Below are 24,096 nucleotides of genomic sequence, written 5' to 3'. Positions count from 1 at the left end.
ATCTTTGTGGAGGCGAATTCCTGATAGAATCTTTAGTATGCAGACTTGGATCACTAAATAGGAATTGAATCCAATACAATTTAGAGTTATAGTTTCTGTAACCCACCAAGGATTGTCTAATTCAAAAACCAAAATAGTTTTCATTGTGTATCGATCCTCTCATTCGAGTTGGATTGTATTTTAAAAAAAAAATTGGTTGCAAATTTTCACTTATTTTGAGTTGAAAATTTTATGGCGTTACATTGGGAACCCTGGACCAAATCCAAAGTCGGGTTCCTTGGAGGATTTGTAAGATCCTTTTGTGGAATCATGGTTTAAGATCTAACACAAATAAGAGTCTAAACAAATCAAACAACATACAAATCAAGATTTCAAAAATAGGTTCTCTAGCTCAACTCGAATGCTCTATAGACCTGCGAGGTCTGTGTCAAATGAGGTTCTAATAGGACGAACTTTTCTTCATGTTGGACCTTTTGTGATATACCAAACTAAGGTTCCTGAACTATGAGAAAGTTCATGGTCTCCTTGGTCCACCATCGATATACCCAAGTTGATAGCTTCTAGTACTAGTGGAGGATCTGAAGATCCAAAATGATTGGACAGGATGGGGGTTTTGAAAATTCATATAGAAAAATAGAGGCTCTGCAATCAAAGTCCTGAGAAATGAGGATAAAAAAATAAGGGCATACACGAAACAAATATTATCTTGAACAAAATGGTTTCCATGCAAAAAAATAAAAGCGGATCATATTTTGGATCTGGATATAGACCTCATCCAACAAATCTACTTGGGTCCAAACGCCACAAAGAACAAAATCAAGATGCAAACATGGTTGTTAGGAACCTGGGCTTTGGGACCCAAAAGAAAAGAAATCTAATCTAGAAAAAAAGGTTTTACTGTATTATTTTCTATTGCAGAATAAGTAGTGACTTTTTCTACTAATTTTTTACCTAAAAACCCACAAATTTGGGAAATCACAAAACAAAGAAAAGATAAAAAATAAAATATCTTTTCGACGATATACGGCAGGTCGAAAACAGACAAGAGGGTGTTGAGATATAGCCACAAAAGTGCTCCTAAAAACAGGGGACAAGCAGGCATTGGTGCGCCTGTTCTACATGATACAACATATTTTCGATCTCCTACACCAGAAATCCAAAAATACAAAAAAAAATAACAAAACAAGAGAAATCGTTATCTTTCCAATGCCACTGAGATCACGAAGATCTGATGACAGTTGGGGAGATACAACTTTTGGAAGGCAGACAGGTCAACGGTTTCATACTACGAACACTTTCCCAGATTCTGTTTTGAATCCCAGAAACGAGAACTTTAGATGGTTTTTTGCACTAGCTTAAAACTAGAAAGCCTTAGATCTATTCTTTAGCTTTTCAACGAATATGAGAACATGAGTTTTTGGTGTCGGTTTGCAAAGTTATAGATGTGAAAACAAGAGGATTTCTAAAAAAAATAGTCAAAACAATGATTGTTTTCCTATTTGAGCATAGTTTCAAAGGTCGTAGGATCGAAATATGAGAATATGTCAAACATGTTAAATAAAGTGTCAATCATTTGCTTTTCAATGAATCCTAAAATGTTGAAAAGTGAACTATGGTCAGGGAGATATAGATCTGTCAATATAACAGCGCTAGTGTTCCACCCTCAATATATGGTTGAATCAATTTGGAGCTTGGATCAGAAGAGAGCCCAGGGTTAGCAACAGACGAGTACTCTAGTCTGAGCCCGACAGAAATGTGAGGATCATGTCTATGGTTCTTAGACTTTCGCAACTAGAACAAATGTGTAAAAGGGTATCAACCTTTGTTGAACACGATGGGGTAGAGGCCTAAGGTAACTGTGATATAGAGTTTAGGTGGTTCTGAGAAAATATCTAAGGAAACAAAGAAATTGAGTAGGCTAAAAATGACTCGAGAGGCTAATCGTGATAGGGTTTCAGTTCAGATCCGAGGTGGATTGAACCAAGGGTTGGTTGTATACCTAGGGATGTGTGTCAAGGTTAGGATAAGATGTTGGAGGTCAAGGAATGGTAAATAGGTCATTGGATGGCTGATGAGGTCAAACAAGCAAAACTACATGTTCTACAGAATCGACAAGGTGTGATTTTGGTATTTTGGGTCCCAGATGAGGGTGGGGTCTTAGTTAAGGTTGAAATCAATTGCAGGGGTCTACACATTCAAGTATGATCAGGGTATGTGTAGGATATTAGAAAAGTCAAAGCAGCCCACGTGACTGCAATACTATTTCGAGTGTGATCTTGGCCTAGAGGGCTTAAGCAAATGTAGAGAAGGTTAGAGAGTGGTCCTAAGGTACGATAGGGATCTAGGGAATGCATAAATACCTGACACAAGGCTGGAAAGATGATTGGTCAGCAAAACCACAATTGATAGGGCTCTAACATTAGCTTTTGCAAGTAAGAAGATGTTCCACTGAACTTTGAGGATACGAAAAAGGCTTGGGCACTTAGCAAAGGTGGACGACCAGATCCACAAATCTGATCCACATGAGAGAGAAAGGATCATTCAAAGAGAGAGGAACAACTAGAAGGAGAGGGAAAGAGCTTGAAAAACTTCAATATATTTTCAGACTCCAATTGGGTTCTCCATCTCTCTATTTATAATGTAGAGGTCTAGAGTCCAATCCTAAACTAACTATGACTTCATAAAGAATTTTATCAAGAATATGAAACTTAATAAAAGATATGCTTTTAAAGATCCATCTCTATCAGGACTCCTACATTAATTAAAACTCCTAAACAATTAAGCAAGAAAAACAATTATAACTAACTAATTAATGACTAATTAACTTTAAGAATGATCAAGAAGCCTCTAAAGGTGGAGAGAACGTCCCATGCTGATCTTCTTGTTCATATCTCCTATGCGAGCCCTACTAGGTAGCCCTTATTGGTTCTGACACTGACATGTGCCAAACTCTCCTTTTTAGTATGGACATATGTCCATTGACATTTTCACATGTGAGCAAGACACATCAGCTGCCCCATCACTCTCTTGGGTCTTACCTAGGCCTGAATGGCCCTCGATACCTATAAAGAAAGGCGTGTGAATCCTGAAACTCGAATCTCTTCTGAAATTCAGACAGTAACAGACCACCACGCTCTACACTACTTTGTCACCAAAATGAAGACCACAATCCTCTGAATTGTTGCACCGCCCAAGTCAAAGAGTATCAGTTGTGCATCCCCCCAACAAATTGTTAAGGATGTTTATCTTGGTTTACTTATTTCCAACAACCCAATGCAAAAAAATGAAAAATATAGTGATACCATTTGACTGAATATGTAAACGAAGATAAATATATGGTTGAGAACGTATAGGTAATTATATCCAACTTTCAACATTTAAAGAAACTCGGAGATCAATTCACATAATTTTTATGTTTTTTCATCCAAACAAGTGAATCATGGTCCGATGAGAATTATTAATACCAGAAATTCTTCACCTAGATATCCAAACATCACTGTAAAGCAAGGTTACAGGAAGCATCTACACAAGAAGCTCACATACTGATAAGTAGGGGTGGCAATTTCTGACACGACCCGCCAACCCGCCTCTTAGGTGGGTTCGGGTTGGGCTTAAGCCAACCCGTTTAATAAACGGGTCGACCCGCGTGACCCGTTTATTAAACAGGTCGGGTTTGGGTTGGGGGTATGCCAACCCACCAACCCGGCTGACCCGTTTAATAAACGGGTTAGGCGGGTGGGTCAACCCGCCAACCCGTCTGCCCGACCCGTCAACCCGCCAACCCGACCCGCCAACCTGCCTACCTGCCAACCCGATCCGTCAACCCGCCAACCTGAAAACCCGTTTACCCGACCCAACCCATTTATTAAATGGGTTGGTGGGTCATGTCGGGTTACCCGTTTATTAAACGGGTCAGGTTCGGGTTGAGGTATGCTGACCCACCAACCCGACCCGATTGCCACCCCTACTGATAAGCTGCTTCAGAAGCTGAAAGCCAAGGCTTCCGAAGGTCAGTTCCCTTTTCATGGGAAGCAAGCTTCCAAGAACGTCAAGTTTCAATATAAAAATTAAACATTTTACAAAAAAACTAAATCATATAATCAATAAATTGTGATTCCTATAATTGATCTATTTTAATTAGATTGACAAACAAATCTTAAATGACTATCATTCATTCACTTGAACGCTACCTATTAATCTCTCGCTTTTCATTTTACGTATCCTTATGAACCTCTCTTGTCTCGCCTCTGCTTCCCACATCGTTTCTTGATTCTACATCCTCTTTTGGAAACACCTTGCGGTATACCGTTGCACTGCAAAGTGGTGCGACAACTTGCCACAGTAGAACCTGAGTCAAGTCTCTATCAGTCAGATCATGTGTACATGTATCAGAAGAGAATGGTAAAACAGAATAGGTTCAGGATGTGTCCGTGGGTGCACACAAGCGCATTGTGTGTATGTGTGTACAAACATCTCATTGTCCAAACAATGGACGAAACATACAAAAATGACTAGGTTAATAATATCAACTATAGGCATCCTAAATGAAATAACTGAACATCAGAGTAAACAAAATATGCCACAACCAAGTCTCATGGATCCAGCTGCTCATGATGAAACAACCTCGTCCATTACAAAAAAGCACGTCTTCAAATGCAAAATTGTTGCCTTAATTTTTGGATCCCTTTCCACATGGCAAAATTCTTCCCAGCTACATTAAGTTCCTCGATACAAAAGAACACTTGTACCAGGAGATACAAAATGCGTGCATTGATACATGATCAGCATCTGATAGGTTTCACAGTATTACAATCTATAGGATATTTTTCTTTCAGGCAGTTATGCCAAGGACTGAAAATGATGTCAAAGGAAAAACCATTTAGTTCTACCTAATAAGAGTGCAAAAGCTCTTTACATACAGAACGTTGTGGACCCACTTCATGTTTTCAGATCCCCCGAAATCGCTGATGGAATACAGTGTGTTTTGAGAATATCAAGGGTTGCTGCCTTGGCTGTCTTAGTTTCTAGAACAACTATCTGCAAGAGGCAGCCGTATAAATGTATGTTTGTATGAGAGAGAGAGAGAGTGAGAGAGAGAGAGAGAGAAAGAGAGAGACCTGTTGGTATTCTAGATCAAACTGCAAAAATTCACCATCATAACTTTCCACCATCTCTGCCAGTTGTTTTAAATTCTTTATGGGTTTGTTATTGAAAGCAAGAACCTGCAAGCAATAGTTGTTTGAAATACAGAGATGAAAAAAACACACAATTATAAGATTGACTCAAAAATGAGATTTCATAAAGGGTCCAGTCCTCACTTGAGTATTGACGATGTCCTCATATCCAATGTTGATATCTGACACCAGCACCTACAATTTTCAAGTATCAAACATCTTGGCATTCTTTAATAAAGTTCAACTATGAAACTAAAGCGTTTGAAAAGGCTTAGATACAGATATTGGAAGGCTAAACGATCATGATTCTTAGTCCCACAATAAATAATCAATCCTAACCTGAGATACAACAACCAGTTGTTCATCTTTTGTTCGTGCCATCGAATGTAATAATTTATCAAGCAGCTTGACTGGTGCATCATAGTCATAGTCCTTCCCATACTGAAAAAAAACAGAGTAAAAACTCAATAAAATAGATTAACCAGTTAATTTATGCAAAAGAAGACATGAATCACTACAAATGCATGCACCATCAAATAGATTGTCCAAATGCCAAAGAATTCAATTACACATGAACTAAGCAGATAGATCTATGGACAGTCAAGTGGCTCAATAACTTTTTGAGCACTGGTTCTTTTGGAAGCTAAACTAGAGACCAACTATAAAGTTACACACTTTTTTCGTCTCTTAACTTTTAATGAAGCCCAATATGCAGGGAATGATGTGTCTACAACAACAACTACGCCTTCATCCCAAAACAATTGGGGTCGGCAATATGAACCAAAAATGAAAATCATTCTGGGTCTTCAACATGAATCCTCCTCCAATCATTTCTATCCAATGCCATGTCCTCGGTGAGGTTCAAAGCATTCATATCCTTTCCTATCATCTCCATCCAAGTCTTCTTAGGCCTACCCCGACCTCTTTTAACTAATATATTTTCCCTTTTATATATATTTATATATATATATAGATAGAGAGATACATATACATGTATATCTTATATATATATGTATATGTATCTATCTAACCATATATGTATAAATATGTATAAATACCCGATAAGGGTAAAACTGTCTTTTTACACATTCTTTTTCAAGAATATGTTTGTAATTTTGTTTATTTTTTGTATATTTTTATTTTCTTTATTTTCTTTTTTTAATTTCCTTGTTTAGCCATGAGGGGGCCCACAACATATATGTTGGGGCTCCCTCCAACGGTTATATTTATAACCGTTGGAGAGGCTCCAACATATATGTTGGAGCCCCCCATGACTCCCACATTGTATAAATAGGGGTTATTCCCCTTTAGTTTCTTCAAGCTTTTTGTAAGCCTTTTGGTATTCATTCAATAAAGAGGTTCTTTATTTTTTTATACCTTTGTGCACTTGTGAGAGTTCTCCATGTGCCTTTGTGCACACTTCTTATTTTCAAGAATTATGTTTTGTTACAGATACTTTCTTTACAGAGATTTTCACATGGTATCAGAGCGAGGTGCTTAAAGAAAGAGGATCATGTGGCTCTTCACATTATTGGGTGTCTCGAAAGTCGAGCCTTCAACTTATTGTCTTGGTGATTGGCATGGAGACCTCTTTACAATCAAATTTGTGAGAAGTATACCACAACAAGTAAGCTCTAAAGACTTATTGTGGTAAGTAACTTTATCCTTCTACTCTCTTCTCAAATAGGTGAAAAAGATTCTCATTTTTTTCTTGGCTTCAAACTTAATGACTCAAACTATCATGTTTGGGCCGGCAACATGAAAGCCCATATCAAAGGAAAAGGGGTTTGGGGTTATGTCCAAGGCTCAATTCTGGAACCGAAACCGGAACCGAAAATCGCCTTGGTATAGAAAGTTGAGATTAAGATACTTGAAGGAGAAGAAAGAACTAAAGCTCTTAAAGAATATAGCAAGAGACATGATGAGTGGGAAATGAAAAATTTTAAGATTCTATCATGGATCTTTTCATCCGTTGAAACTAGAATCAACGCGAACATTATAAAGTTCAAAAAGGCATCTCAAGCATGAGAATACCTTGAGAAAATGTATACCTCAAGAGACTTGTCTCATAAATACTATCTTCAAAAAAGGGCCTTGACCCTTCTTCAAGGTGAAATGCCTATTAAAGAGTATTTCGCTGAACTCTCCTCCATTTGGGATGAGTTTGTCATGCTTGAACCAAAATGAAGTGAAGAAGCCATAGAACTTCGACACAAGCAACTAAAAGAAGATCGATTTTTTAACTTTTTGAATAGGCTAAGACCCGAATTTGAGCAAATTAGATCTTCTGTCCTATCTTCATTCACTTCTCTCTCCCTTGAAGATATTACTCGTATGGGCATAAGCAAGGACAATCCAAGTGTCCTTGCAATGCCTTCTAATTAAGAAGAAAATGATGGAGTAAATGTCGTTTCTAGTTTCTAGACCGAAAAATCACTTGAGAACCTACAAACCTCCTCATTTTAATGTCGATTATTCCTTTGTGTTTGACTTATTAGCTAAGAGTAAATGACATTTCTAGTGATGATGATACAGTGATTGAACAATATAGTGAACCTAGTGAGTCTACCTCCGAATATGATATAAATCCTAGAAGAGCTAAAAGAACTAGAAAAACTCCTTCTAGATTCGTATCCTTTGATTCATTCCCACCTAAATATAGAGCTTGTCTTAGTGACATTCACTCATATTTTGAACTTAAAATTTTTTAGGAAGCCAAAAAATGCGTAGAATGGAAAAAAACTATGAAGAATGAACTCAAAGCTCTTAGGAAAGCTAACACATGGGAATTTCAAAACCTTCCCAATGAAAAGAAAATTATAGGATGCAAATGGGTATTTAAAGTCAAAACCAATAGTATTGAATCTCTTGAAAGATATAAAGCTCGCTTAGTAGCAAAAGGGTATAGTCAAGAATATGAAATTGACTATCATGAGACATTTGCTCTGGTAGCACGTATGGTCACTATCAGAGTCTTGTCACCATCGCCTCAATTAAAAAATAAAATATTTTTCAAATGGATGTCAAAAATGTCTTTTTAAATGGAGATCTTAATGAAGAAGTCTATATGGATGTTCCACCAGGTATGAAGATTCTTAAAAGTAAAGTTCTCCATCTACGAAAAGCACTTTATGGTTTAAAGCAAGCTCCAAGGCTTGGTATGATAGATTTAACAATATAATGATAGAAAATGGTTTTTCTTCATGTTATACTGACACTTCATGTCAAGAAATCTAATGCAGGAATCGTAATATTACTATTATATGTTGATGACATGTTAATAACAGGTGATGATACTAAAGGAATCAAGAGCATTAAAGCCACATTGACAACAAAATTTGAAATGTCAGATTTAGGATTTCTGACATATTTTTTGGGAATTGAGGTTGCCTATTCTGACAGAGGCTATTTTTTATCTCAAACTAAACTTGCTTGTGAGGTTATTGACAGATCAGAAATCACATATGACAAGGTCTGCGAAACTCCTGAAATATTGGGTTCAAAGATGAAGATTGACGATAGGATTCTTCTAAAAGATCCCACCCCTTACAGGCAACTGGTTGGATCATTAACATATCTCAACATTACCAGACCTGATATCTCTCATGTACTGCATGTTCTAGTCAGTTTCAACATGCCCCTACTACAGTTCATATGAGCGTCATTCTCCGAATTATCAGATATATCAAGGAAACTATAAACAAGGGGGTATTTTTATCTTCTTCCTCTGAATTAAACTTAATTGCTTATACTGACTCTGATTGGGGAGGTGACCCAAATAACTGTCGCTCCACCACTGGTTTTTGCATCTTTTGAGGGGAATCCTTAGTTTCTTAGAAATGCAAGAATCAACAGAAAGTATCTCTCTCATCCACCAAAGCTGAGTATAGAACCATAGCAACCACTATCATGGAAATTGTTTGGATTCAAAGATTGCCGGAAGATATGAATATACAAGTTCAAGAGCCTACAAAACTATGTTAAGATAATAAAAGTGCAATCTACATTGCCAAAAATCACACATTTCATGAGCGCACGAAGCATGTTGAGATGGATTGTCACTATATTCGTGAAGAATACCTATATAGATCTTCCTTATGTAACATCTGAATATCAACTGATAGACTTTTTCTCCAAGGTGCTCTGTTCTCCAAGATTCAACTTCCTTCTTAACAAATTTTCGGTTATTTCACCCTGAGTTTAAAGGGGGTGTTAAATTGTAATAAGGATTTGTCCCTTTTATATATATTTATATAAATAGAGAGAGAGATACATATACATATATATATATGTATGTATGTATATGTATCTATCTAACCATATATGTATAAATACTCGATAAGGGTACAACTGTCTTCTTACACATTTTTTTTTGAGAATATGTTTGTAATTTTGTTTATTTTTTGTATATTTTTATTTTCTTTTTCTTTTTTTCCTTTTTTTCTTTTTTTTCTTTTTTTAATTTTTGTGTTTAGCCATGAGGGGGCCCACAACATATATCTTGAGGCTCCCTCCAACGGTTATATTTATAACTGTTGGAGAGGCTCCAATGTATGTTGGAGCCCCCCATGACTCCCACATTGTATAAATAGGGGTTATTCCCCTTTAGTTTCTTCAAGCTTTTTGTAAGCCTTTTGGTGTTCATTCAATAAAGAGGTTCTTTATTTTCTATGCCTTTGTGCACTTGTGAGAGTACTCCTTGTGCCTTTGTGCACACTTCTTATTTTCAAGTATTGTGTTTTGTTACACATACTTTCTTTATAGAGATTTTCAGTGTCAAGATGAAGATGATAGCCCAAAGGTGCAGTGCAAGATCACAGTAAAAGTTCTAGACTTCTAGTTTATCCAGATGCTGAGGTTAATTTATAACCAAAATAGTCCATATGCCAAAGGAGGAAAAATATCACTGTTTGATATTAACATGTCAACTGTATTAAAGAATCCAGGTGGAATACACCTCTTTGCAAATATCCTCATACCTTCTATGGCATATCAAATTACTGAAATGAAATTTAACAGAAGACACAAAATAATGACCCCTGAGGTGTAAGTTCAGTTAATGATTTGCATAACAGGATACAACAATTAAATAAAATTATTGAACACTGCATACCTCAGAACGGAGATATGGAACAGAGATGGCTGAAAATACAAATCCAGCAATTATGTAATATGATGGTGGCTTTCCCTTGATGTGTGCAGGAACAAGGCGTTTGTGGGTTGCAACTTCTACATCAAATTCAAGAATTTTTGATCGCCGAAGGACTTTAACTGTAGCACTTTCTCCAGTATACTTTTGAGAAACAAGGTAGCTAAAGCCAATCCGCTCCCCATGCCTAAAAGGAACTGAAAGACATAGGTCATATAAATGAAAGTAACATAAGACAAACTTCAAAAGAAAAGGAAAAAGACAAAAGATAAGAAAAATTAAATAATACAATAAAGTCCATATTTGATTGGGATTACTGTCACTATGAAGCAGAGATTGTGCTTTGCTTAGCTACAAAGAGATTCAGAAGCATCTACTCTAGGGATTAGGATAAAGGTCGATATCACAGTAATTTGCAATAGTATCAGCAAGGATACAGCCCATTGTGAACCCAGCAAATAAGTAATTAAATCCTACAAAGAATATTTAATATGATGGAAACATATGAGGCACATAGAGCGTTAAATCCTACAAAACATATTTAACATGATAAGCAATATGTACAATTTTCCATAGTTAACAATTTTCAGGAAATGCCAGCTCACTTATTGCACCAGCTACAGAAATCAGCAAACAGTCATTCCTTCATATCATATTGCACAATCATCCTATGTTGAAATTGGATTTGCCTACATCCAGAAGAACGCATTCTTCAAGGGGGTGATTTATTGCAACAAAGGGAAATTTATCAGGAAAACACAGGGCTCACATCCTTCTCTCATGCATAAGAAAAGAGGCACAGAGAGTGGTTTCCACAGGAAAAGAAAAAGGACACACCTTAAGGAGTATGCTTCCTTTTTTCTCATTTTGCAATATAATTATTAATGCACCTTCCCTTTTTCATCTGGAGGGGCTAATAAACTCCCCTTGCTAAACAAAAAGGAAATTGGAAAAGAATCTCAAGGGAAAAGCATATTCCTAAAAGTCCATCCAAAAAACATAAAACCAAGGGCACATTTGTTTTGGTCACAGCTGTGATCCCTCAGCCTATGATTCTCAGCTGAGATTCTTCATACTGTGACTGTTGGATTGTTGGTCACAAGTTCACACTTGTGACCAACTTACACAGGTTAAAAGGCCTGAACTTTCACAGTTGAAATTTCAGAATCACAGGCAACACCTTTTAACGTGTGTAACATGTGATTCCTTTATGATTGCAATAAAGAATCACAGATAGCTGAGAAAGTTCAAGAATCACAGGGAAAAGTAAATGTTCCCCAAGAAAAAATAGTTGGCTGCATAAAGATAAATCAATGGCCACAAAGCAGGCATTTGTTTAATATAAAATAGAACTATATACATGTCTGGTCAGAATATATGGCAACCAGGGAAGACCAAAATCCATCCAATTTATATGTATACTATGAAAATAGCACGTATGGTGTCAGATTTAGGCAGATTGTAGAGCCATTTGGCAAGGTGGTCACGCATGGATTGAAAAAAACAAAAAAAACTTGATGGCCCAATCATATGGCAGTGAAATCTAGGCTCAATCCAGCTTGCCCAAGACATGGGCATCAGGATCATGTATACAGATGAGAATTGATTAAGTGACAGAATGACCCTATTAGGCTCCATACTAGCGAGCCAAGGACAAACATGGTGTCAAATTATATGTATATATATTCTGTTTTCGTGTGTTGTGTAAACTGAAATACCCATTAGGGGTATTTCAGTCCTTTCTCATGTAATAGGTGTCAGTCCTCTAGGTACTGACTTTTTGTTTTGTTTTTTTGTTTTTTTCTGTTTGTCCTTTTATTATTTTTTTGTCATATAGCTGTTGGACCAGCCCCTTGTATCTTGGAGTGCCTATTTTCTCTCTTGTTTTTTCTCATGCTTGTTCTAAGCATTCGGCTTTCAATAACAGTTATTTTTTTATTTTTGTTGTGCACTCTTTTGGCTCTTTGAAGCTTGTATTTGCACTTTGTGCTCTAGTAGTGACTTAGTGTCTTCTGTTGTTGTAACGCCCCAAAATTTCAAATTTGTGAACCTTTCAGAAAAAAGGCAAGAGACTAGAAAAAATCTCTTTCCTTTTAGAGTTTATTTATAAAATCAACGGAAGACTATTTTTTTGTTGAATTTAGAAAGGAAAGCTAACAACTTTGGGCATGTTAGCTAAAAGAACTAAAACTCACAATCCATGTTTACTTGCAAAACACTTGGAAAAGTCACTTTCATTAAAAGAAGTTCCCAAATAGTGCAAAATTCGGATATTCCAAGAAAAATCCGTTACAAAACCCAAAAAACATGCAGGACGCGAGCTAAAAGCAAGAAAAAAAGCAATCTTGAAGTCATATTGCATCGCGTCATCGCCCGTGGTGTACCTAATCATCACCTGTACCCATAGAATGGGTTAGTTTCGCGAAAAATTAGTAGGTGCACAAGAGAGACTACAGGAAATTGAATTAAGTACATTTAATTCAGTATACTAAGCAGTTAAACAGGTAAGCTGTTTTAAACAAGTAAGCAGTTCAAAACAGGTAAGCAGTTCAAAGCAAGTAGGCAGTGCAATTGTTAAACGCAGCATGACGATTCATTTTATCGTAAGCTATGAACTACCACGCAACAAGCTTGTTTTCGTTCCTAGAATGGGGTCTCTGCATTTAATCATTATCAGGTCATCGTTTGTCGCTCTCACTATTTCTAACAAACTCTTTGTCCAGAACAACCTTAATTTATTTTTATCTCTTAAGGTCTTACGCGGCCAACTGTCACCTGTCATGACTCACTTAAGGCGTCATACTTTCTTAGAAAAGCATACCCTTCCATAGAAGGTCCAAAACATGATCATGATCTAAAATCAATAAAGATTTGATTCTCATATCTGAGTTCAGCATATAATCATGCTAAAACAGAAAGCCAAAACTATAGATTCATAATTGGCTATCTCAATCAATCTCAGAAGATCATCACAGCTCACCATAACTTTTTATGGTAATCAAAATTCACAAGTTCCACGTCGGATCGCCTGGTCTGAGAAATGTACGACCTCACAAGGAATTACCGCCCTAAATGGTATACCTGGTCTTGGACAACACACTTCCTCATAAGAGATCACCGTCTTTGCGGCTATCCGCTCTTGGACAATGTACATCCTCGAGGTTCTACCGCTCTAGTCGGATTGCAGATCTTGGACATACATACCCTCACAAAGAATCCTTTGGGAACCCGACCCTCAACAAATGTCATATTCAATGAAAATCATTGTGATACACGCATCAACACAAATGACATTGATTACGAGGAAACATTTGCTCATGTGGCTCGAATGACCACAGTTCGAACTTTAATTGCCTTAGCCTCTATTAAGAAATGGCCCATATTTCAAATGGACGTTAAAAATGCATTCTTAAATGGGAACCTTGTTGAAGAAGTATACATGGAAGCTCCTCCAGGTATTAGTCTTCCTAAGGGTAAAATTCTTCATCTTGAGAAAGCGCTTTATGGTCTTAAACAGGCACCAAAAGCCTTATATGACAGGTTTAGTCATGTTATGACTAATATTGGTTTTCATTCTTGTTTGACTGACACTGTCTTGTTTATTAAGCAATCTGATGCAGGTATCATTATCCTTCTTCTTTACGTGGATGATATGATCATCACTGGATGTGACAAACAGGCAGTTGCTAATATCAAAACTCTTCTTAAAACTCATTTTGAGATGTCTGACCTAGGACTATTACGATATTTTCTCGGCATAGAAGTTGCTTTTTCCCCTAAAGGGTATTTGATTTCTCAAACTAAATTTGCTTTTGACATTTTTTGCAGGTCTGGCATCTCAGATGAAAAGAAAGTAGATACTTCAGAAGTAGTTAATGTTAAGATGAAAATTAATGATGGAGAACGACTTGAAGATCCTACTCCATTTAGACAACTTGTTGGAGCTCTTTTCTACCTTTCTAACACTCGGCCAGACATTGCACATATTGTCCACACAGCTAGTCAATTTCAACATGCTCCCACCTTTGTTCACATAGGAGCAGTGTTACGCATTATTAGATATTTGAAGAGTTTTCTTTCACGATGACTTTTCTTGTATGCATCATCTTCTTTAGATTTAATTGCTTATACTGATGCTGACTGGGAAGGCGATCGTAATGATAGGCACTCAACCACTGGTTTTTGTGTGTTCTTAGGTGAATCTCTTATATCATGGAGGTGCAAGAAGCAGCAGAAGGTCTCTCTTTGCTCCACTGAAGCCGAATATAGAGCCATGGCAACCACCACAATGGAAGTTGTTTAGCTCCGAAGACTGTTAGCTGACATGGGAGCTGAAGCAACACAGGCCTCGTGCATGTGCTGTGACAATAAGAGTGCAATCTACATCGCAAGCAACCGAACCTTTCATGAACACACCAAACACATAGAGATGGATTGTCACTATGTTTGAGAGGAGTATTACACGGCACCATTGACCTACCATATGTTACATCTGAGTATCAACTAACAGATTTCTTCATCAAACCTCTTGCGGCTTCCAGATTTTACTTCCTCTTAGACAAACTTTCGCTCATTGTACTGTGAGTTTGAGGGAGAGTGTTAAAATGTAATATAGATATATATAATAATAATAATATATTATTATTATTTTTTTTATTTTTTATTTTCTTTTGATTTATTGTACAATAAATATTATCTAGTTCGTATCGAACTAGATAATATCTAGTTTGGTTAAGTTCCACTTGGAACTTAACCAAATACTAGCTGGTGGAACTAGTCCAACAACTAGATTTCTAGCCGTTGGACTAGTCCACCAGCTAGAAGGGAGAGCTCTTCATTAGCTCTTATATAAATAGGGGTGCAGCCCCCTTGTAAACTTTACTTCTTGTAATGCTTTTCAAGCATCCTTTTTACATAAATAAAATTATTTATTTATGTGTGTTGTTCCTATTTTACTCTTTTTAAGGGCTTTGCTTAAAGTGTCTTTTAGACACTTCGTTCGATCATTCCAAGGGCGTTCGTGGAAGACCACCATTTCATTACAGAAAGCAGCATCAATTCTCAATTATGTCAACTTATAACCAAGTATTGAGTATCAACGAGAAAAATCATGCATAAATACATATACGTGCACACACACAAACTACATGGCTTTAATTATGAATTATGATTTATTGTTGTCAACAAATAAGTTCCTCTACCAATCTCAAACTGCATAGATTTACCTGGATTGTGGTTAGACATATGATTTGTTAAGAAATTCATGTCGGATAAATATAAAGTTCCATTAATACATGAGCATAGCAACATGGAAACCGCTACAACTACAGAGCTATGTTCCTATTGGAAAAACAATGTCTATAGATTTGATTGGTGCATCATCCTGATGAAAAACAATGTTTACAAGGTAGATGAAGTGCCATGCTTGCTAAATAAGTTTGATGGAACCGAAAAATTTTCATGTAGAGTTGAAGAAAATCCAAACATGAAAAATCTTTTTGTTTCTGGTAACAAAGTTGTGAATGAAAGGTTCTTACAGCACAATGCAAAACATGAGAACTGAGAAGAATTAATCTTGCAACAGACTACTGATGTATTTATGCCATCTCATCCAACAACAAAAGAGTTTAACATTATTAAAGAGAATAAAAATAGAGAGTAACAACTTACAAATATTATGCATAATTTTTCAATTTGTCAAGAAGGAAAGCTATTTAATAAAGAAACGCAATTTGTAAGTTGCATGTGCGTATGCACATTGTTCAACCATAGCCTAAGCCGCAAAATAAATGCATGTGACAATTATAGATTTTCAGCAACTTTGCCAATTGGACCCTACAGGCTTTCAGCCTTGCTGTCCCCAAAACAGGTCATAGTACAGGGATAGTCTTATAGATGACCGGCACATGCAGGTGTGTGTGCACATGCATGCATGCACACACACACAAACACAAAGCATGTATGAATTATGAATTCGAAATGCAAGCATCTGGTGCAGTTAGCTCCATGAGTCCATTCAACTAAGTGAAGTTGTCAGCCTCAAAGGCAAGTACTAAAAGTCTAGAGCCCATGTTGAAGAAGTTGGTTTGATCTAATTCAAAGATACCAATGGTTCAGAGCTCATCTCAGCTTTGAAAATGATATGTAGTATCTAAAAAAATAGGGGTTTTAAGCTATAGATTTTCTGGAACCTCTCTCGACTAAGAAAATTTTTGCCTAACTTCATCAATCTAAAGAGCTCTCTGGAGTTCAATAAGACAAAATTTCACAGCACTAATCCTTTCAAAGTGTTAACTAACATAATCTCAAGCTCAAACTAACAATTATAGTCAAAACACAAAAAACCAATGCATATTTCAGATGTTTAAGAGTTTACGCAGTGTTTACTCTATTTCTCGAGTCTTCTTACGAAACTTAACCTAAAATATTATATATAAACATTGTTTCCGATTCACAAATTAATGCAGCTCAAAGAACAAAAATGCAATGTTGAAGCTCAAATAAACGACCTCTACCATCAAGAACAGGAAAACATTGTACTTTTTCGATCCTCACAAGCACGAAGAACAATCTACTTCATTTCAGTAAATTTCACAAACAAAATTGTAAAAACGAAGCGGCACTACCCAATATCTCTAATCAACCGAAGAAAATCGAGGGAAAAAACATAAAATTGAGCATATGAAAAGGGAGGAAAACCCTTGTATGGACAAAGGGAGCCTACAAATAGATCAGGAAACCCCCAAAACAGAAAAAAATCCTCATAACATATTATTGGAGTCCCATGCTGCTGTAGAGAGAGGGAGGGGTAACCTTCTGAAAGTTTGTTGATCGTGGGAACGCTTCTTCCTCAACGGCAACACATAGGTGACCTTAGTGGCAGAGACCCCTTCTTCCTCAACAGAAAAGAAAGAAACTGGTTGGGTTGTCGGTGGTGTTTCTTTCTCGGTAAAGCAGTGGCGCCCTTTTGCAGAGGCAACCAGCTGTGAGGGAGACAAGTGGTGGTGGGTTATGAGAAAGAGGCGCCTCAATGGCAACACAGTGGCGGCAGAGAGACAGGGGCAACTGCAACGCAGGGGCACCCTTTGCGGGGAGGATTGTGTGCTGCCCTCCTCTGGTGGTGGTGGTTCTCGCTCAGGTGGCAGGAGGTGAGACGGAAAGTCGAGGAAGGTAGGGGTGGACGAAGCACCGACGACAACCCCGCTTCAAAGTCGAGGCGCGCCCATCAAGAAGATTTTGTTCCCCTCCTCCCTGTTATTTTTATAACAAGGGGGGAGGGTGGAACGAAAAGTTCATATGTTTAAGGATGCGACAGATGCGCGGAACGTCGTCCGCCGCATCCAACGTTTGTTGAAAATCTCTGTTTCCGGCGAGATTTTCGTTCAAATCATGCTAGGAACAGCGCATCAAGCATACCCTTAAAGAACTACAAGTTAATCAAACAAAATGAAACTAATGAACCAAACATGGCCAATACTGGCATACACACACGCACGTGTGCACGAACACACACACATTTTACTTCCAGTTGTGTCATACAATCTAGTTGAAAATCATAGTTGCAGGTTAAATAAACTTTACTTGACCTCATACATGACTTCAACATGGTCTCTTTGTTAGGGTTCATTTCATGGATCATGTTTTCCCTATGTAAAAAGTGATTTTTTAAACCATGGAATTTCGGTACATTATGGGCAGTTGATTTTTTAAGTTCTTGCAAAACCTGCATACACGTCACAATTTAGTGATTCATAATTTATTTTCAACTAAACAATGGCTTTTACACGGATGAGAGAGTGTGTATATACCTCTCTAATGGCTTTTACACGGATGAGAGAGTCGGCCCTCAAGAGGTCTTTAAAACCCAAAACTGAAAAATTATGATTCGACTCTTTTTAAGTGTGTCAACCCTGTATCATGGTACAAGTGTGTATCATATCGATATTCCTCATAGTAACGATACGTACAACATTGCTTTTAAGAACATTTCTAAAACAAAGATATCTCATAAATCACATGAAAGTCCCTCTACAAAGACGCACAAATTGTATCTCACGGATCCTTTAGTAGGACATGCAACAGTTCTTTGATCAGAAAACATAGTTCAATCATTGCCACCAGCTTCAATCCATCTTTTGAGATGAAGTCTTACTCTACGGTAGACATTCAAATGTTGCACACATGCCTCAAGAGTGTGAATAATTTACACATTATAACCTCATCTCACTCACTATCCAAAAAAGGGAAAACAGAAAAGTATTGTGAGGAGGCTAGTCTGAAGCCAACTGTGAACAAAATATAACATGCTCAATATTTTGCACTTCACCACAATGCTTAAGGATGACAGTCTAAACTCTAAAGCCTATGGCTGAGATATGCAGAACACTGCCAAAAATCCCTAAAGAACCAAGATGTTTCAACCCAGAGAAGTTTGTCGTTGGCTGGCAGAGCACGGCCACCATCTTCTAACATTGAAAGATCAAATCAATCCAGAAAAGAGCCCCTAAATAAAGCCGTGAAGCTCCACATTGTGAAATTTTCTGAATTATACAGATAACTGTATGATTAATTTGTTTACTCTAAAATAATGAGTCATGATAATGCATTGTCACAAGATTAGGATAAGAGAAAAGGCAAGCTAAGAAACAAAAGGTATTACAGTAGCACTCAGTACTCAATACAGATATTGTAGAGGAACTATTTTTCATTTAGCACTTGTTAAGATTAGTTGACCTTTAGAGGTTTTAAGCTTTATTTTTCTTAAAAGAGGGTTATTTGATATTTCATATATAAGGAGGGACTTGTATGTTATTTTTTCATTTAGGCTTCTCTCTATTTAACTTGGAGGAGATTAGCCCTAAAAGAAGGTTAACGAGTCTCTCTCTCTCTCTCTCTCTCTCTCTCTCTCTCTCTGCCTCGGTTCCTGTGCACCTCATTGAAATTTCCACATGGTATCAGAGCAGTAGATCTCAGGAGCGTGAGCACGTGATCGATCGACACCAAAAGGCTAGAAAAAAAAATTGGAAACAGGTGTGCTTATTCTGTTCTTTTTCTAATTGGATAGATCTGATAACAGATTTGCTGTCTGACTAATGTCATGACACAGATCTGTAATCAAATCTAAAGGTCACGGTGACAACTTGTCAACAGGATCGGGTTACGACAGAGTTGGGTGATGCGGAAAAAAAAAAGGAATTTTTTGTGGAAGTGAAGAAAACCTATATTGATCAGTAGCAGATCGGGGATCTGGATGTCAAAATTTGTTGTCTTGCCATAAATCATGTGTCGTGGGGAGCAGTTGTTTTTTTTATATATGAAGCTGTCGTGATTTCTGTGTCGTGGGATTTTTTTTTGTGCTCATATCAGATCATAAACAAAATGATCTTATCTTTGGTCGTGAACTTGGATGTCGTGTTTGACGCGGTTCTGGTTTTCTCAGATCTATTTTTCTAATCTGGTCTATCATTGTTTCTGATGTAGGTTGAATAACCTTGTGTAGTTGTGAAATAGGTTGTCGTGTGATCGTGAAATACGTTGATTTTTGTCTCTGCTGGCGTGATTTTATCTCTGATGTGGGTTGAACAGCCTTGTGTGGACGTGAATTTGTTTCTGATGTGGGTTGAACAGCCTTGTGTGGACGTGAATTTGTTTCTGATGTGGGTGACGCGTGATCATGAAATACACTGCTCCTGTGTCAGCTGGCGTGTGGTTGATGAACATCCCAGATTCTAATTCTGAGTGATTAAGAGAGTGAATCTGATTTTTAATTTGTTTATTGCAGCAGTATTAGCATCAAATATCTCTCATACCTTGTTAGTATTATTCATTATGGGTAAAGCTCCGAAATTTGATTCCAAAAATGAGACTATTGGGGAATATAAGGCATTTGCAAATCCCTTCTCGTATGGTTTTCTGTGAGATTGAAAGCAACAAACTATGTCAGGTGGTCCAGAACTTTTATAATGTCGATATTTGGACATCGTAGAAAACATATTTTGTTGGAAACTGAACCAAATGAAAAAGTGGGAAAATATATTACTTGGGACGAAGATAATGACATTGTTATGTCATGGATCATGAATAGTGTCGAACCTCATATTGCAGATGGTCTAATTTACTATAATACAGCCAAATAGATGTCGGACAATCTTCAAGATACGTACTCACAAGAGACTAATGTGAGTCGTATCCTGCAAGTCGAACAAGAGATATATAATTTGCAGCAAGGAGATCAGACCTTGGCGCAATACTATGCCTCCGTCAAAGCAGCGCTTGAAAGACTCAATGCTCACAGGCCTCTTTGTTGTTGGAAGCAAAAGGATCATCAAGAACAGACTATGGTTGCTCGGTTTCTCATAGGTTTATCTTCAGAATTCTCTGCTGCAAAAGTCCAAATGTTGACTGGATCCGATGTACCTACTCTTGCTGATGCATACAATCGTTTGAGTAGACTTGTGATTTATCTTCCACACTCTCATCCTATGTCCCAGTCATTTGCTCAAGTTGTCCCATCTGGTTATGGACGTGAAAATATTCAGAATATTAGAGGACAAGGTCGTGGAAGAGGTATGGGAGGCAAAGGCAAACTTCAATGTACTTTCTATTGAAAATTTGGACATTTAGAAGATCGTTGCTAGGATAAGCATGGACGGCCAACCTCTTCTTCATCAAAGCCTAATGTTCCAAAAGCTAATGTTACAACACTAGAGGTAGCAAATGCAAATGATAATTCTTCTGCAAGTGACAGTATCACTCTTAGTCGAGAAGAATATGATGAGTTGATAGCTCGTCGTCCTTCAAGCTCCTCTTCTCTTGTAGCTAGTGTGGCCTACTCAACAGGGGATCATCTTCATCTAAATGATAGTAAGTGGATTATTGACTCTGGTGCATCCAGACATCTGTGTGGAAATTCGCTTTTCTTTTCAGATCTAAAGGATATTACTGTTTATCGACGAGTCTCATTAGCAGATGGGAGTTTCTCGCCAGTTGTTGGTCAGGAAAATATTTATATATCTTCTTCCTTGCAGTTGAAAAATGTTCTTCATGCTCCCTCATTTCCTCAAAGTTTGCTCTCTGTGAGTTGTCTTACCAAAGAACTAAACTGTAGAGTGATATTTGACCCGGTGGGTTGTCATTTTCAGGATTTGCTGACGGGGAAGAAGATCGGTGGAGGCTATGAAGAAAATGGAGCCTACTACCTACATCATCCAGTGGACAATGTTTATGATGCAGTAGATCACTCATCCAGTCTTCTTCAGTGGCATCGTCGTCTTGGTCATCCTTCATTGTCAAGGCTTTGTTATGTCTTTCCTCAAATTCCGTCTACTACGTCATTTCAGTGTGAAGCATGTCAGTTGGGCAAGCATCATCGGAGTTTGTTCCCTTCTAGTCAGAGTCAGTCCAGTCATAAGGTCTTTGAACTTCTTCATGCAGATGTATGGGGACCTAGTAAGATTCCTACCAAGACTCAGTGTCGATATTATCTTGTTATTGTTGATGATTTTTCTAAGTTGTCTTGGGTGTTCTTAATAAAAGAAAGATCTGAAGTTTCAAGTATTATCAAATCATTAATTCTTGAAATAAAAACTCAGTTTGAATCTGTTGTCAAGACTGTTCGCACTGATAATGCTCTTGAGTACAAAACCAAAGCCTTGTTGCAAGTTTATCAAGACCATGGCATTCAACCTCAAACCACTTGTGCCTATTCTTCTCAACAAAATGGTGTGGCTGAGCAAAAACACAGGCATCTCCTTGATGTAGCACGTACCCTTATGATTCAATCCAACGTTTCTGCTTTATATTGGGGTGATGCGGTTATCACTGCGTGTTATCTGATCAACTGCATGCGTTCATCTTCCGTGGGAGATCAAATTCCGCTACATATCCTAAATCCTAATGCTCCACTTTTCTCTTTCTCACCCAAAGTATTTAGGTATGTTTGCTTTGTGCACAAACTTGGACCTAACCGTGATAAATTAGTTGCTCAAGCAACAAAATGTATGTTTATAGGTTATCCAAAAAATAAAAAGGGGTATCGATGTTATGATCCGATTTCTCGACGAGAGTATGTCACTGCGGATGTATCTTTCTTGGAGTTCATTCAATATTATTCTAGTACTGGTACTCAGATGCAAGTTGATCCAGATGATTCCTTTTACACTTCCTGTACCTCCTTTTCCTTTGGAATTTGTGCCCCAATTACCGGACCAAACTCTATCTTCCTCACGGTTTCATAATCCTCTATTGGTATATGTGCGTACAGCTCCACCTCCTCCCATGCCTTCATCTTCTTCTTCTCCTGAGGCAAGTGCTACTGACAACAGTGACCTTCATGTTGATGATAACAAGCCAATCGCTCTACGGAAGGGGATACGACAATGTACCTTATATCCTATATCTCATTTTGTGTCCGATGCCAGAATTAGAAGTCAAATGAAAGCATTTATTTCAGCTTTATCTGCTGAAACTATTCCTCTGAACTATCAACAGGCAGAACTTGATAACAGGTGGAAGCAGGCTATGCAAGAAGAAATGGATGCCTTATTGTCTTAACATACATGGGATCTAGTTGATTCCCAGTGGATGCTGACATTGTTGAATGTAAATGAGTATATACCATAAAGTACAAATCAAATGGTTCAATTGAAAGATACAAGGCCAGATTATTAGCAAAAGGGTATACTCAGACATATGGTATTGATTTCTTTGAAACCTTTTCTCCTGCCGCACGGATGGGTACCATTCGCCTTGTTCTCTCCGTAGTTGTTCACCATGGATGGAGTTTGTGTCAACTAGATGTGAAAAATGCATTTTTATATGGGGATATGTGTGAGACAGTAAACATGCAACAACCTCCTAGGTTCGAGGTTGAGGGGGAGTGTCAGAAAGTGTGCAGATTAAGAAAGGCGATATATGGTTTGAAACAAAGTCTTCGTGCATGGTTTCAAAAGTTATTTGAAGTGATGTCAAGTTTTGGCTTTAATAGGTCGGCGGCAGACCATACATTATTTATTAAGAAAACTAACTCAGGTCTAGTTGTTATGGTGGTATATGTGGATGACATCATCCTTACAGAAGATGATATGAAAGTTATTGAAGCTACAAAGGCTCATCTTCCAAAACATTTTGTTACAAAAGACCTTGGTTCACTTAGATATTTTCTGGGTATAGAAGTTGCCAGGAGCTGTAAAGGGGTGGTTTTGTCTCAACGGAAGTACGTTCTTGACTTATTAAAAGAGACTGAAATGTTGGGAGCTAAACCAACAAATATTCTCATCAACCATAAAGTTCAGTTGTTTGCAGAGGGGTCAAAACCTGTTGATAGCAAAAGCTATCGCTCACTGGTAGGGAAGCTACTATATGTAACTGTGACCTGATATTGCTTTAACAGTAAGCAAGGTTAGCCAATTTATAGACAAACCAACTGAAGTACACTGGAATATTGCAATAATGATACTCAGGTACTTAAAATCTTCTCCTAGAAAAGGGTTATTATTCAAGAAAGGTGGAACCCTGGAAATAGTGGCTTACTCTGATGCTGACTATGCGGGATCTGTAGTGGATAGAAAATCTACAACAGGATTTTGTGTGTTTATGAGAGATAACCTAATTTCATGGAGAAGTAAGAAGCAAAATGTGGTTGTTAGGTCGAGTGTTGAATTAAAATATAGGGTTATGACCCAAACAGCTCCCGAATTAATGTGGGTTTAAACCGTACTAAATGATTTTCAGGTGAAGGTTTCATCTCCTATGATAATGATGTGTGATAACAAG

General features: G+C 37.5%; 1 protein-coding gene across 1 annotated transcript in view; it reads right to left on the bottom strand.

The window, feature by feature from the left end:
* Window positions 1-4,520: 4,520 nt before the first annotated feature.
* Window positions 4,521-24,096, bottom strand: part of LOC149849216 (protease Do-like 9) — a 30,164-nt gene continuing 10,588 nt past the window's right edge. Inside the window, exons 6-10 of the mRNA XM_090013708.1 lie at window positions 10,288-10,520; window positions 5,514-5,615; window positions 5,319-5,369; window positions 5,118-5,222; window positions 4,521-5,037 (exon numbers count right to left, since the gene is read on the bottom strand). Coding sequence (XP_089869834.1) covers window positions 4,939-5,037; window positions 5,118-5,222; window positions 5,319-5,369; window positions 5,514-5,615; window positions 10,288-10,520 — 590 coding nt within the window. The 3' untranslated portion in view covers window positions 4,521-4,938. The remainder of the gene's footprint in view (window positions 5,038-5,117; window positions 5,223-5,318; window positions 5,370-5,513; window positions 5,616-10,287; window positions 10,521-24,096) is intronic.

The sequence above is a fragment of the Nuphar pumila genome, chromosome 1 (assembly GCF_984573655.1).
Source record: "Nuphar pumila chromosome 1, dmNupPumi1.hap1.1, whole genome shotgun sequence".
In the NCBI taxonomy this organism is placed as follows: Eukaryota; Viridiplantae; Streptophyta; class Magnoliopsida; order Nymphaeales; family Nymphaeaceae; genus Nuphar; species Nuphar pumila.
Note: the sequence above shows the minus strand (reverse complement) of the source record. Positions and strands in the feature narration are given on the sequence as shown.